Raw genomic sequence first — 14,888 nt, 5'->3', positions numbered from 1 at the left:
AGCAAGTGTCGTCTGCTTGTGTTACAATGTGCTCCATTTTGACAAGATCTCCACGGTCAGAGTCGGTCTCAGTCTTTTTTCGAGCACTACGATTTGACTTTGTTGAGTTGTGGGCTGCAAACGTAGCGACTGGTAATATATCAAGCTGCGACATCGTGTCCCTGTGCAAGGCAGCAGACGAGCGGACTGGCTGTAGCGCATCGGACTGCCTGCTATCCTATTGGCGTCAGGATTTGTGCGTTTACAGTAGTCACTTTACACGGGTGGATTACTACCACAATAGCGTTTCGCGAGTCCGGTATTCGGGTAAACGCAAGCGCAAAGGGATAGGGCCTGGCCGTTTGACTGTACTGTTTCACGGAATGAGCAGATGCGCAAATGTGAATGGTCTGCACGGTGCAGCCACCTGGTGGCACAGAGCTCAACAACGCACAGTAGCAGTAACGAAATGTATTCTTCTTTGCTGCTGGCATAAATTTTTCGCAGAAGTGTAATCGTTAACATGTTGTTTTTGTAAATATTTAAAATGTTTTACACTTGGTTAGAACAATATGAGCACTTTGTTAGCCTGGTTAAGTTCTGCATGAAGAGGTGGCTGGACCATGCAGACCGATCAAGCCACTCACGTACAGCTACACTAAAGTTCCTTCATCAGCTTGAGTTTATGCCTCCAGCCATCCATTGAAATGCCCAGCTCGCCTGTGGTTACCGGAATACCAGACACGTTCGGCCCTGCGACAGAATGCTCGCAACGCATGCTGCTTCGCACACGCGCTGCTAGAGAACCGAAAATCGATGACCCGACGTGCCATCATGATGCAGAGCTAGTGAAGGCGGAGCTTAGCCCTGATCACTCGGCGAACGAGTTGAGGAGAAAAGGCATGACTATGGAGGAGGGTAACTTGTAATCGTCCGTAGCTCTCTTCATATGAGACGTTTCACACAAATTGTGGTGGGAATGAATAACTTTAGCTGTACCCTATGCGTCTACAAAATTTGTCTGAACCATTTCAGGGGCCCTTTAAGGTCTGCACGGAGCATCCTACTTGGCACTGACAGCAAACTGCCACAAACTTGGCCCAAAGTGTTGAGTAAATTGAGTAGTTCCACAGTGAATGTGCACAGTGAGTTAGGATGGACACTGTAGCAGATGGCTAAAGCTTATTTTTGACCACTTGGGGTTCCTTAATATGCACCTAAATCTGAAATATGCAAGTGTTTCTGCCTTTTGCCCCCATCTTTATGCTGCCACCATGGTCGGGCTCAAGAGCTTTGGAGTTAACATGGAAGCTTCCACTGAAGCATTTTCTTTTCGCTTCAAACAAATGGGACCACTTTCAGAGAAACTGAAAAGTTTGTATACAATGAGTGCCGATGAAGCCTATCATAGCCATCTCGTGCAACATATGCCTGACTTTCAATTTCATTATCTCTACATATTGTCATACATTGCATATCTTCATCTGTATATATCATCATCAGCTGCAAAGCCTGAGCCCCATGGGGGCATCACGAACTCGTTTCGGATAAAGCGGTTCCTTATAAGTGAGAATTAGTGTGAGCGCAACATAATATAACCTATCTTACCTATATAACATATACAGGTTGTCCCACATAACTTGAGCCAAAGTTCTAAAAATAAAAGGCACTCCGGATGCGAATTGAACCGAATGCATAATGTTGGCACTGGCCTAGAGTTACTCAAGCTATGTTTCATTTTCCCCTTAATTAATGGATTAGTAATGTTTAATTATTGGCTGCAGACCCCAAGTGTGATATGCAATGTTGTAGAGAACCTTAAGAAACCTCTCAATAAATTGCTTCCAACACGATATATCTCACGTGGTCCTTTTTTCTGCGTTCCAAAGAAAGCCAGCGAAATATGAAAACATACCGTGTACGTGACAGGTCGATTGCACACTGTTATTGTGCTGCTCTCAAGCGTGCAATGCATGAACAAGGTCGGCAACGCCCGGCCAGCAGCAAGCATTTGAACCGTCATGCAATAAGAGCCGCATGCCCAGATACCTACACCACGCATAACGCCCTGTCATGGTCAAATCTCGCTGCACCCGACCGACCTTGTTCATCCATCGCGCGCTTGAGAGCAGCACAATAATGTGCGCAAGTGCCCGGTCATGTGGTATTTTTTCATATTTCACTGGCTTTCTTTGAAACGCGGAAAAGAAGACCGTGGGAGATATTTCGTGCTGGAAACAATTTATTGAGAGGTTACTCAATGCGCCCTATAACTTTGCGTATTAGACCTGCAGTCTGCAGCCAATACTTAAAAAGCTGATTAATTAAGCATAACTAATTCATTAGTTAAGGGGAAAATAAAAAATAGCTTGAGTAACTCTAGGCCAGTGCCAACATTATGCATTCAGTTCAACTCGCATCCAGAGTGCCTTTCAGTTTAGAAGTTACGTGGGACAACCTGTATATAACCTATATATCTATATAACACAATATAACCTAGCTAAGCTCTTTTTAGGAGAGTCGATTAAAAAAACAAATGTGCCAAAGATGGTAACGCTATCAGTCAAACTAGCATTACCCTTCCTTGCTAGGTTGACAAAGACATGAATCTGTTTTGGAAATTAAACGACACAGCCTGGCATAATTTCCTGAACAGCAAAGGCATAGTGGAGACAGCCTGTTGTGTCTGCTCTTTAATATTTATATGCTGTTATTTCTAATTTGGTTATCATCAAGCTCTTTTGTAGCACAACTGAGCTTGTGCTTTTTTACCTTCTTTTGCATTTCTTGCCGTTCTTTGCTGGGGTTGGGGCAATTGTGTTTATCGTTGCTGCTTCTATTTGCTGCATGTAGTGTGTGTTTTCACCACTTTTGCCTGCACGAGTGCTTCTCATTGTACAATGGTCTGAAGTTAACACACAAATACTGATTTCCTTGACATATTACTTCGACTCACATCCATTCTATGAGCCCTCTCAAAGTAAGAAAAATTTTAACCATGAGCATCCTGAATATCAGCAGAACATAAAACAAGCCCAGACAACTGGCACTAGCACAAAACCCAATTCTAGAGCTTGCTGCTCCCCTTCACAGTTCTGGCCAGCACGACAACATCTGGGAAGCCAAAACCTAGGGGCCCCTGCCCTAAATCCCTCTATAATCAATGAATAAGTGGCAGGACACTTACGTCTCTTTTCCTTTTGTTCGTGATACCTGCACAAGAACAGAAGAGAAACTGACTTCAGGTACAGCAGAACACAATTTTTTTTTTTTTGTAACGCTGACACGTGCATACACTCTCAACATGGCCAGAAGAAAGAAAACAAAATCAACTCAAATTGTGCTGTTTAACATCCCCAAGCGATGTATGGGCTACAAGGGACACTCGAGTGGCAGGACTCCTGTTTATGTTCAACCACCTGGACTTCTTAAAGGCCAAGTGGAACAAAATTTCACACTGGCAAAATTGGTTAAAAATGAGTAACACATAACACTGAAGCAATCTCGTCAAAAGAATGAGTAACATATACCATTGAAGCAATCTTAACAAAAGCCTGCAGGGCTGCTAATCCTGTAATTTTATTCCATTAACAGCCTTTAAAAAGCACCTAAGCAGACCTCTGCATCTGGTGGTTAGTGGTATTGTGACTCAGGGACGAGGATAGATGGACTCTTGAAGCAGACGAAGAGGAGACGAAAAGCGTTATACAGTATGTACAGATATAGCAGGTAATAGCGTACAAGTAGTGGCCACAGCGCACCAGACCGACGGGGTGGCTGGCGGTTACATTCTCTTCTAACAATGGGCTGGTTCTGCCTTAAGTCCCTTTGATGACCCATTGTCGGCAGAAACGAGGCGCGGCGGGCGCCGACGTCACCCGCATTGCATTCCTCTTTTGTCGCAGCAGCAGTCTTGGTGTGGTGCGCCACCGGATTCCTCAATTCGACCCACAGGAAGGGGTCGGCAGTTTCGTGAAACTTTGGAGGTCCGTGCAGATAGCTGGGAGAGTTGGCCCAACATGACGAGGTCAAGGTTGTTAGTGGATGTTTGAAGCTCAGCACAAGAGCAACCACTTCAGAAGAATGAGAGGGGGGGGGCACCAGTTGCCTCGATGACAGGCACGCAGTGTGGCGCAACAGTGGATACGACGCAAATCCCAGCGTGACGCCTCCCAAGATTTTCAGCACACTACAGGAGTGGCCTAATCTTGGAGACCGTGTCGAGAACTTGAGTTGGATCTCGACTTTCTGGGTCGTTCACCATTTCCAGGAACAGGAATGGTGATGTTTTTTCATTCTTTGTTGTCGTTCCCCCCCCTCCATTTCACTGTTGGAAGTGTCTGGTTTTGCAAGTTTCTAGTGACCTGCCAATGGATATTTCTGCTTCAAAGCTAAAATTTTGAATTTGTACTTATGTGTGACAAAGCAGGTCATAATTATCAATTATTACAGATCTGACCCTATTTACACCACTCAATGAGCGGAGGTGTTTCTGTGACCAGCATATGCATATGCACAAGCATATGCTTGTGACCAAAACGTATTAGCTTATGTAGAAGAAACACAAAGGTGCACGAACAATACCTAATTTGGCATAACCTTATTGTTCACAAGTTGCAGTTGTAATGTTTTTTTTTCAAAGCCTGTGTGTGAACGAAAAAAAAAAGAAATAACAAAAACTGGGTTAATAAATTCCTCTCAACATTCCTATGCTTGCCAGTGTTTGTATGCTGAAAAGCAAGTAGAGTCAAACAACAAACACATGACACATCCAAAATAGTTCATAATAAAGGTCACTTCGTTGTAAAGATTGTGCATAGCACCACTTGCTATAGAGCAGGTTAAGCCGTTTAAGCAAAAGATAACATTTACTTAAGGTGAATTCAAGAGATACGTATAGTGTTTTCCAGTGATTGATCTGGAGCGGGTTCGTGCTTTCCACTGGTCGTCCTGAACCAACTCGCTCAGTGTCAGATCTTTGACATTTGCTCTGTTGCCAAGGCTCGGATTTAGGCGGAAGTAGGATGAGAAGCATGCGTCACATCCGTCTTCATGTAAAATCAACACACAACATGTGGCTGCTGTGGGAAGGAGACTCTGGTTGCCATGGAAATGCGAGGAGTGTAAGTTGGGCATTATTTTTGAAAACCAGCTTGAGTAAAGTTTGAGCTAACTTCAGTGTGATCCCCCAAGGAGCATTCCACCGAAAGATTCCGATTGATAAAATCAACCGCTCGCTCCAAGTTTATACCCAGTACAGCGTAGCAGTGGTTATGGAAGGCAGTGGCACTAGAGCACTGCAAGGGCCTGATTTTTCTGTGCCGGCCCAGCCCGGGCCCGCTTCATGAAGCCGAAGCCCAGCTCGGGCCCGTGATACCAAGCACAGGCCTAGCCCAGGCCAGGGCGTACATGACCGAACCCAGCTCAGGCCCAGCCCCGTGATTTCAAGCCCAGGCCCATGTTACTAAAATAACAGGAAAATGGTTTGAAGAGCATTTTTCTTTCTCTAATTAATTTTTCCTTACGTGGAAACGTTCATTCTTGTGGAAAAGAAAAAAAAAATTGGAACTTTATCTGCTTTTCTATTTTCTTTCCTAAGGTATACTAAGATCCAGCTCTTTTCACATGTCACTTCAGCTTGGCACAGAATGCCTTAGGCCATACAATGCCTAATGTTGCATCTGCTCGAAGGCTCTACTTAGGCCTTTTAGTGAGCGGGCCCAAGTCCAGCCCGGGCCTGTCGCTCCAAGCCTAAGCCTGGCTAAAGCCCGCAGCCTCATCATGCCCATGGTCAGCCTGGGCCCATCAAAAAACGCTTCAGACGGCGCGGAGCAGTCCACGGCACCGGGCCCGTACTTTCAGGTTGGCCCGTGCAGTGCTTTAGGTGGCACCACGTGCATTCATTGTAAAGTGGCAAATCAGCTGTCGGGAACGCCTAAATTCCTTTGTAGTACAGGCAAATTCATTGCAGTGGTCTTTGATGTAGAAGTGCTTACGATACATTTGCAAGGTGGGAATTCACCCATGATATACAGGATAATTTGTTACGGAAGTTATTTCGTTGAAGAGGCATTTTGTACAAACTGCAAGATCTGTCGCCTTTTTTTTTTTTTTGTTAGGCAGCCCACTTGCATGCCCGGTGCAAACAAGGATTATGTTAAACTTAAGCTGTGACATAAATTCGCAGTAATAATATTTGATTTTGAATGAAGCAAAGATCAAAAAACATTTTTTGTAAATAGCATAATCGCGAAATGTGTCCATACCGAGATCCGCTATACTGAACTTAAGATGCCGCAGGTTGTGCGAGCTAGCCACTGCTCCCTGTGCGGTACAGCACAGTTCACTGTTAAAGCGAACGCCCCTAACTGGTAATAAACCCCTATAATTTGAATGCTCATTCTTTGTCCAGAAAAGATTTCAAAAAAGAACACTTACGGGATACACTATGATGGAATTTATACATCAAAAAAGCCTGCTTGCATTGATGCCGTAGGTGTTAGCTGAATATTTACTGGGCATTCCTTTGAAAAGTGTGCCACACTGTAAATTCTTCCCGAGTTCTGTAAGGCAGAGCTTCCTTCACGTGCCATGGTAAAAAGGTCAATTTGTTTTACGTGTCTTCTAGCACTTTCCACGGAATTAAATATTCCACCCTCCTAGAGCATGCACACAAATGCAAACGCCCGCAGTATGTGAACTGAAACATGACAGCCAGGCAAAACATATCACTTGTCACCAGTACCACACCACAAGGCATTTCACCACGAGTAGATAGAACATGCCCGTAGCATTGCAGCTGCAGTTTTACTAGAGCCATAGCTACCCAGCCAGAAACCCCGCTTGAGCAAATGATTGGGCAATTGCAACAGATGCTGTCATGTTGCATGCAACATCCCGTCATAGGAAGATTGCGTAGAAGCGGTGTTGCAGGGCTTTAGAGACACAGAAGTGATGCGCACAACAACAACAACAAAAAGAAACTGCAGAGCAACCACATTCACTCGACCAGACTTTTGATAAGGTGAGCAGGTAGGTGGCAGCCACTGGAGCACCTCACTCGCATTATGTGAAAGAAATACCAAAGTGGTAAAGCCAAGTTCAAGTGACATCTAACAGACACTAAGGTTAGACCGGTTTAAAAAGGAAAAAAGAATGAAAAACTAACAATGAAGTATAAGGCCAGGTGGGTGCCCCCCCCCTCTTTACTGCATAACTTAAAGGCCAACTGAAACAAAATCTCCTTTTCACTTAACTAGTCATAAACTACTACTACATACTATTCAAGCAATATTGGCAAAGCTGCAGGGCTGGTAATGAATTAACTTCCCTATTAACAGCCTTCAAGTAGCACCTAAGCAGACGACACTGGCGTCTAACAGCGCACGTGACAGCAATTCTAGACCATGAGGCCTGAGATTTTCAGTGTCTAAAGGTCTGGTTTGTGTGCAATTTCAGTGATACTGGTGGTGTTTGCTTCAGTTTTGGTATGAGAAATGTATATCTTTGCCACCTTCTAAAGAAGCATCTCCTCGCACTTCAGATAACATTATGAACGGAGGCAGCTTTTCACCTACCTCATCTGAAACCAGTTTCTTTCGTTTTTTTAAGCGGCCTCTAATATTTTGCTGTAGTTGGCCTTTAACAACCAATTTTCTTACACAATACAGGTTATATGATCAATGACTCAATGACTAGGTCGATCAAAACTTAAGAGAAAAGATCATGCAGACAACCTACACAAGCTTAGATTGCGTTTTTCTTATTTAGATACAATTCTCCCCTCAGCTAAATTCCATACACAATGCAACACAGCGCCAGCCTTAAGGGAAGGCAAATTAAAAAGCAAACGATTCCCACCTTTGATTCAGCCTCAAAGGAGCTTACTAACCCCCAAAAGCTCGAACACAATTCACATCCAGGAAAATATGAAGAACTCATTTCCCTTTACTTTTGGCCATGACAAGTACATTAAGAAGCAATGAACTGTTCTAGCAAAAATAATTAACATAATTATTTAATCAACTATTGAGTAACTGGTTTGCTAAACTACCCACAAATGAAATCTCGCTCCAGGGTATTAACAACATTGCTATGGACCTTGCATAAAGTTTATCGCACTTAAAATCGAATTTTTAGGAATCAAACTCAATGTATCGAGAATGATGTGTCGGGTCTTGTGAGGTTAATAAGAGATGTAGCACACAAATAAGCATTCGTTTTAACTTCTACTGATCAAGCTAACTTGCATTATCAGAGTCGCTGCACTATGTATAAAGGATGTTACAATTAACATGCACAGACCCTCCAGAAAACACATTCTACAGAGATAACACCAACTGTAAGTCATTAGCAGAAGCAGCCAGCAACCTTGCCCTTTCATTAAATTCATGTTAATGTTTGTTCAACATACTGGGCTTGAAAATAGCACATTTAAAAACGTTAATTTTGATTGCTTACAGTAGGCACTATTTTTTGTGTAGCTCCTTTTTCCATGTGCAGAAAAAAAAAAAACTTTTTGAAAACCTTCAAGACTGGCACAAATGCTTGTTAAATTTTGGACTCCACAAGAACACTACTTTCTGATAGTCTATACGTAGTGTAGACACAGACTCAGTACAAAATTTTACATTCGAAATGCAAGTAACTGTTTCACAAGGTGTTCCAAGTAAATCAACATTTTCCTACTCAGCTCAAGAAAATACTGCAGTTATCATTTGCCTGAAACAACACAGAACCTGCAATGTTCAGAACCAGTGCAGCACTCAGGTGCAACCTCCAAGATGGGCACACACGATAAGCCCAAGATTTCGGAGGCCATGTTTTAGTATCTGCACCACATCCGCCAGCCACCAGCTGTTCACATCATCTGCTAGGTGCTATATAAAGGCTGTTAAAACAAAATTGAACAACTACCAGTTCTGCCAAGATTGCTTCATCATACAACCAACCAAACTAAAGTTCATTGCAGGTGGCCCGTGACGTGCCTGTTTGCAGAGGCTACCTCTGCTCAAGAGTGAACGCACTCATGGGAACTGGCAAAATGTCCCACACACGTATTTGCATCCGCCAGCATTTGACACCATGTCTGCACAGCTGCGGTACAATCTGGTAAACTGCACAGTCATTTTCCATAACGGTCCTAACTCCGTCTTGCTCTCCTGCGCCTTGTCCACACACACACACAATCATGACAGGTTACCGGCAAGGCAGCAAGCATCGATACCATTTGTCCCGAGCAGACAGCACCAGAAACTTTTTCATCAAAATTGCCATAACCAGATGATAAGCACAACGCACATGGGCAATCAAAATCCTCAAGCTTCATTATGACTGGGGTCTAACAACCCAGAGCAACACAGTAAGAGACGATGTCGTAGGAGGTGCGCAGGGTTAATCTTGATCACTTGGCATCCTTCGCTGTGCACCCAAAAGCGTGGTACGCGAGCTGTTACTCTCCTTGATGTTACAGTGCCACCACCATGGTCGAGAATCAAACCCGCATTCTGATGCACGGCAGCAGGCCACGGCATCAGAGCCACCGCACTAGGCAATCTCCAAGCAGGCTCGTGAAGTCCTTTAGTCATTAATACTCTGTTCATTTGAGCTGGTTGGTATATCTTGTTAAACCACAGGCCTGTGCTCCGTATCCTGTCTTGCATACAGCTGCCCCATTTCGCTACCATCAGTATGATGACGGCATGGCGATGACACTGGAAAGGCCATTGTGGCCCAACTTGTGTCCCGTGTTGGCCAGGCTTCAGGAGAAGTGAAGCACCGCGCACAAAATGAATCCCAGAGCAGCGCACCTTCTTCCATCACTTATTCCACAACAAAGGCAAAAACGTGCCATACACTCCCGCGAGCAGCACATCATTTTTCCATCGCTATGGGTGTAGCAAACTGCTTCCTTGCTCACATTCTACACACAAAGCAGTTCCCTTTCGTAGTCTGTGTACCTGGTGTCCTAATAAAAATGACTGAGAAAGAAATGTTTACTGCTGGCACCCTCTCCATCACTCTCCCAGTCCGGTTTTGGTGATGGCAGTAGCTCCAAGTGTTTGCATTTGCGAGTCCAGGTGCATCCGGAAACAGTGGCGTTTTCTCTTGCAGGTGAAACCAGTTTCGCGCATTGCAGCGTTAGATGTTCCGCATCTTCTTGCACTCCACAGGCTCCGCAGAACACTGTTTTTGAACTCTTGGGCCAGGGTTCCGAGCCACACCCACGCGCGCCTCAAGGAGGAGGCCTGTGCAGCCACCGTTCTCGTATATCGCTGGCTGTGCCTATTGGACTCCTCTCTACTGCAACAAATACATAATGGCTGCCATACCTCTGCTGGTGTCCGGTGGTAGTAACCGTTGCTGAGCTGCATTGCCATATTGGAAGTAGGCTGGGTCGTTCGATGCTATTGGCTCTGCGCCGGGAAAGTTGCCCAGGCCGTCCTGCATCACGAAAAAAGAAGGGGGGGGGGGGGGGAGGATTTACACCAAGTAAAGTGAAACTTTACTTTCAACACGGAATGGTTATGGTTAAGAGATCCACTGAAACGGAAGCATAATTTGAAATGAGAACCTGCAAGTACGGTTGAACCATTTTATGAAGAACCCAAATATAACAAATTAAAGAATATAACAAAGTAAACATAATGTGTCTCTTGCCGATACTAGCATGCAACAGATAATGAAGGTATTTTCCTCTCAGATGTGTCTTCTTTATAACACGGTCCAACTGTGCTTTCACAAGGACACTAAGGGAAGTAGTTTAAACTGACTAAGTATTTGAAAACATATTTTGCTTCATTTCATGACAACAGGTTAATTATTAGAAGAGGAAATGAAGGTACCACTTCAACTTTCTTTTTTTTTCGCACCAGAACCCCAGCGTCAGTATGCCATTGTAACATCATGGACTTCACAATACTTCTTTGCATTTGGGCCTTGATGGCTAAGCTCGACCCTTATCTCCTTCAGAATACAAGGTAGCTCATTTTTACAGATGAACAAACTAGGCCCTAGCAGATGTCAAAATCTATGATGTTACGGTGAACCGGTGCGGGAACTTCAAGGAGGTGTCGCCACCTGTATTTCTTTTTTTGCACCTTTTTTATTTACCAAACCTCTTCTCATGGTAATAGCGGGGTTTTTAATCTTGCAGAAGGGTAATATACTTATACAGGTAAAATCATCTTTTTTCTATTTAGCGTCTCTTTAATGTAATGATAAGCACTGAGAACTAACAAGAGACATGCTGAAAGAACAGCACTGCATGGTGGCCTCTGCATAACTGCAGGCACTGAGAAGGTTGCCATTTGAGCATTTCGGCCCTTTGCCAATAGCAAGTTGTTGTTGTTCAAACATACTTATTTACAGTTACAGATTTGTTCCCCACTTGACTATTGTCATCAGGAAAGACAGGCCTCAGGGCTGAACTCTAAGGTGCCAGCCAAGCCTTACCTGTCAGCTGATAGAAAGCTTTTAAGCATAAATGGACGATTAGCAAAATTCTGTATGTTGGCTGGCTTGCAAGAAGGCTTAGTGCTAACGAAAAACTTTCATCCACTGCAACTGAGTACTGCTGGTCAGTGGCACATTTAGCAACATTCTTCCTTGTTTATTACTGTTTTGTCTTCAGACCACTAAATCGAAAATTGGGTTCCATCTCTGCCCAGTAACGCTCCTTCACGACAAGATTCACATGCACAGACAACCTTTGACCACTCTTACTAAACTGTGCGTCGCCCTCAGAACTGACAAGGACCTCAGGTTGCTCAGAAACATGGATGTCAGATAGCATAAACCTTGTTTTTGAAATAGAATGGCAAAGTTGGACTGCAGTATAGCTTTTCAGTGAAGGGAAGTTTTGTAGGCCTGCCAACTTCGAGAGTTTTGCAAATTTACCAGTGAGCAAAGTGACAATGAAATGTAGTAGCTACTACTTACTCGCAGCTACACATACAATCCAAGGCAGTTCCATATAATGTGCTTTCGAAGTTCCATCTAATATCTTTTTCCACACTCACATGTGCACTTCTTAGCAATGCCTATTTGCTTAACTAGTAGCAGCACTAGTTATGGTTCAAATGAAGAGGAAGTCACTTTCTGTACATGCCAGGTCTTGCCTGTTGCGCTTCTTAACTAAAGACGCCTAAATTTTCACTGTCATAAAACACGCAAACTGAGCTCGCACTGAGGGCAAAAATTACTACAATGTCGTTAGCATGGCAAACTGCCTCATGGGAAGGCTACCTTCACAATTAAGAAAAGTTCCAATAATAAATTCTACTCCCACACCATTAACACAGATTGCTGTGAAATGACTTTCTGCCATCACATCTAACTTATTTTCAATGCACATAGCTTACATGAGAAACAAATGCTGCAGCTCTCCTTCACTTCATAATAGTCTTATATATATGTGCAGGTGTGTGTGAAGACCGAAGCAAGCATTGAATAAAGTCTTGAACACTACAACATAATGGACTAATAGCAGTACAAAACAGTAGCACATGCCAAAGTAATCAATGGCTGACACTAAAAGCAAGAGCATAATAATTGTCTAAACATGTGCGCACACAGTGCTAAGGGCATAAGGCGTGTAGCAATAAATGCAGCCTGTTACTGGCCTGCATTCAAGTGTCGCTTACTTCATGTTCTGCCCTCATCAATCACCAAGCCGCTCTTTTATCCTTGGCAGTGGTTGAACAGGCCTTGGCATTTTAATGGCATTGCCCCTTTATAAACCAAATGTACAACCCAGCAATAAAAGGAAAAGAGGTTTCTTTGCACAAGACACTACATTAAAAAGAAAAAAAAAAAGAACTTCAGACTCAACATAACTGTGTCATCTTAAGAGCAGACAAATAATTCAGGTGTCGCATGTTTTGCAAACTTATCACTCAAAACTTCTGCAATGTTTTGTTTCACCAAATAGAGATGCGCACTTGCCGTCATTTCCTGAAGATCTTATGCGGCAGAAATATTCATCGGAGTCAAAATTCAGCTGTTGTCTGTCACAACAAGCATCTATTCCATAAAGGGCAGGAAGTAAGCTGCATTCCAAACAGGCGTGCAAAATACACTGTGCTCCAATGTGCCCGTGATGGTTATCTCTCTATATGATAAAAGCCTTAATTCACTGGCTATAGTTCCTAGCGTATTATGGGCTGATGTTGTCTTGTGGGAAGTGCCACAGCAATGTAAAGCAACACAGCTGCTAGGAACAACTCACTTTACGAACTCGTAAAGTAAGGTACGGCGCTGAACTTCCTTTCTTTCCAATTTAAAACTCAAAATTCGTCCACAAGTGAATTAACAGTGCGGCAATTCACACACTGAGCTTACTCCTGAAGCTTCCCCTTTTCCTCCTGAACAGGAGCTTCAACAACTCAATAACAACATGCAATCGCCCAGTGTTAACACAGGAGTGCAGTTAGAACTGGATTCACCTGACGTTGCACAAGATTGTCAGTGTCTTTTTAAGAAAGTAATGCCTAAAATTTTGGACGTCATAACATAGGTAAAGTTAAGTGTCAGCTTCGTGCACGGCGGGATGGTAAATTCATCTGTACACTTTTATAATGCGCAGGACGCCAGAACCTCGCACCGAAGTTACAGAACGCAACGCGAAAGTGAATACTTACAGGTTGTAGTGCATCTTCCCCTTGACTGGAGTAAGGCATTCCATAAGGCATTTCTCGACTTTTTTCTGAAACGGCAACAAGTTTCCACCATGTATTCGTAGCGGTTCTCCAAATCCTCGATGCTAAGGTACACTAAAGACAATCACTCGCGGAAAATACGCAAAAGAAAACACGTCGAGCGTCTTCTTGAACTGGCAAAGTTAGCGTACGCTGACAAGGAGCGTAAAAACGCGCGCGAGCGATAGCTGTACGCCAGGCAAGCACGCGGCGCGTCGCGAAAGCGACCGCAGACGTAGCAGTTTATTGAGAAGAGGACATCATGCTCTCTTCCTAGGAAATTTTACCAACTGCGAAATAGCTTGGCAGACACTACGAAACCGCAAAAGTATATCCGCGGTCAACGTTGGACGGCGAGACGAGAAAAAAAAAAGTATACCGACTGTCAAGTGTAAACATGAAAACATTACTACAAACACACCCGTCTACGTGTTAAGCATGCCATAAACTACTATGCTAAAGCCGACATGACGCAGGCTAAAGCGTTTTTCTTTCTCTTTTGGTTGAGTCGGTATTATGGCACAAGCCGATGAGAAAGATCGGCGCGAAGAAAAAAAAAAAAGTTTCGCTATCCGCTGTCTCCTCCAAGCGGCGTTGAAGATCGGACGCACGAAGCTCCGACCTGAGCGCGTCTCTTCGAAGACAACGTCACCGGATGACCCGCTCTCGAGCTCATGTTTGCATTCAGAGACAAAACACTAGCTAACGCAATGGTCCACGACGCTTTCCATCGCCAATTAACGGTTTTTCCTCGACTAATACGTTCGTTAAGCCTCACTGGTGATGCTTTTGTCCGCAGAGAGCGTCTTCCGTGCATGCACCATCCGTGCGGCTCTGCGCGGGGTTCGCGTGAAACCGTTAGCAGCGCGACAGGAACAAAGAGCATTGGCCTACTCACCTGGCTGTTTATTCGCTATCTTATTGAAACAATTTTGAAACACTTCATACAAATGCATTGGCTCATCGTCGTTTGTCGCCATGATAACACCAACATTGACACTCTCGACCTAAACAAGTGCGAGAATCGGAGTAGAGGTCGCTGCTGATCAAAAAACGTCCAAGATGGCGTCCCAAAATTTTTTGTTTGTTTGTTTTATTCGCTAATGGCGTTGTTTTTGTATGTTTATTATCAAGCTTCTTGAAATAAAGCCTGTAGTTTATTAAAGACGCTCAACAACTTTTGCCCTACGTTCCTAAACGATTTTTTAATTG

At 43.8% G+C, this 14,888-nt stretch overlaps 1 protein-coding gene across 13 annotated transcripts in view; it reads right to left on the bottom strand.

Moving 5' to 3' along the window:
- Positions 1–14,714, bottom strand: part of LOC142583235 (transcription factor 4-like) — a 161,838-nt gene extending 147,124 nt beyond the window's left edge. For 5 of the 13 annotated variants that reach the window (XM_075693607.1, XM_075693611.1, XM_075693617.1 and 2 more), the window contains exons 1-4: positions 14,575–14,713; positions 13,620–13,684; positions 10,311–10,422; positions 3,167–3,192 (exon numbers count right to left, since the gene is read on the bottom strand). In XM_075693607.1, coding sequence (XP_075549722.1) covers positions 3,167–3,192; positions 10,311–10,422; positions 13,620–13,684; positions 14,575–14,656 — 285 coding nt within the window. In that variant the 5' untranslated portion in view covers positions 14,657–14,713. Of the gene's footprint in view, positions 1–3,166; positions 3,193–10,310; positions 10,423–13,619; positions 13,685–14,574 lie in introns of all 13 variants that reach the window. The other 8 variants (XM_075693613.1, XM_075693615.1, XM_075693616.1 and 5 more) reach the window with 3 other exon arrangements.
- Positions 14,715–14,888: the final 174 nt, after the last annotated feature.

The sequence above is a fragment of the Dermacentor variabilis genome, chromosome 5 (genome assembly GCF_050947875.1).
Source record: "Dermacentor variabilis isolate Ectoservices chromosome 5, ASM5094787v1, whole genome shotgun sequence".
Taxonomy (NCBI): Eukaryota; Metazoa; Arthropoda; class Arachnida; order Ixodida; family Ixodidae; genus Dermacentor; species Dermacentor variabilis.
Note: the sequence above shows the minus strand (reverse complement) of the source record. Positions and strands in the feature narration are given on the sequence as shown.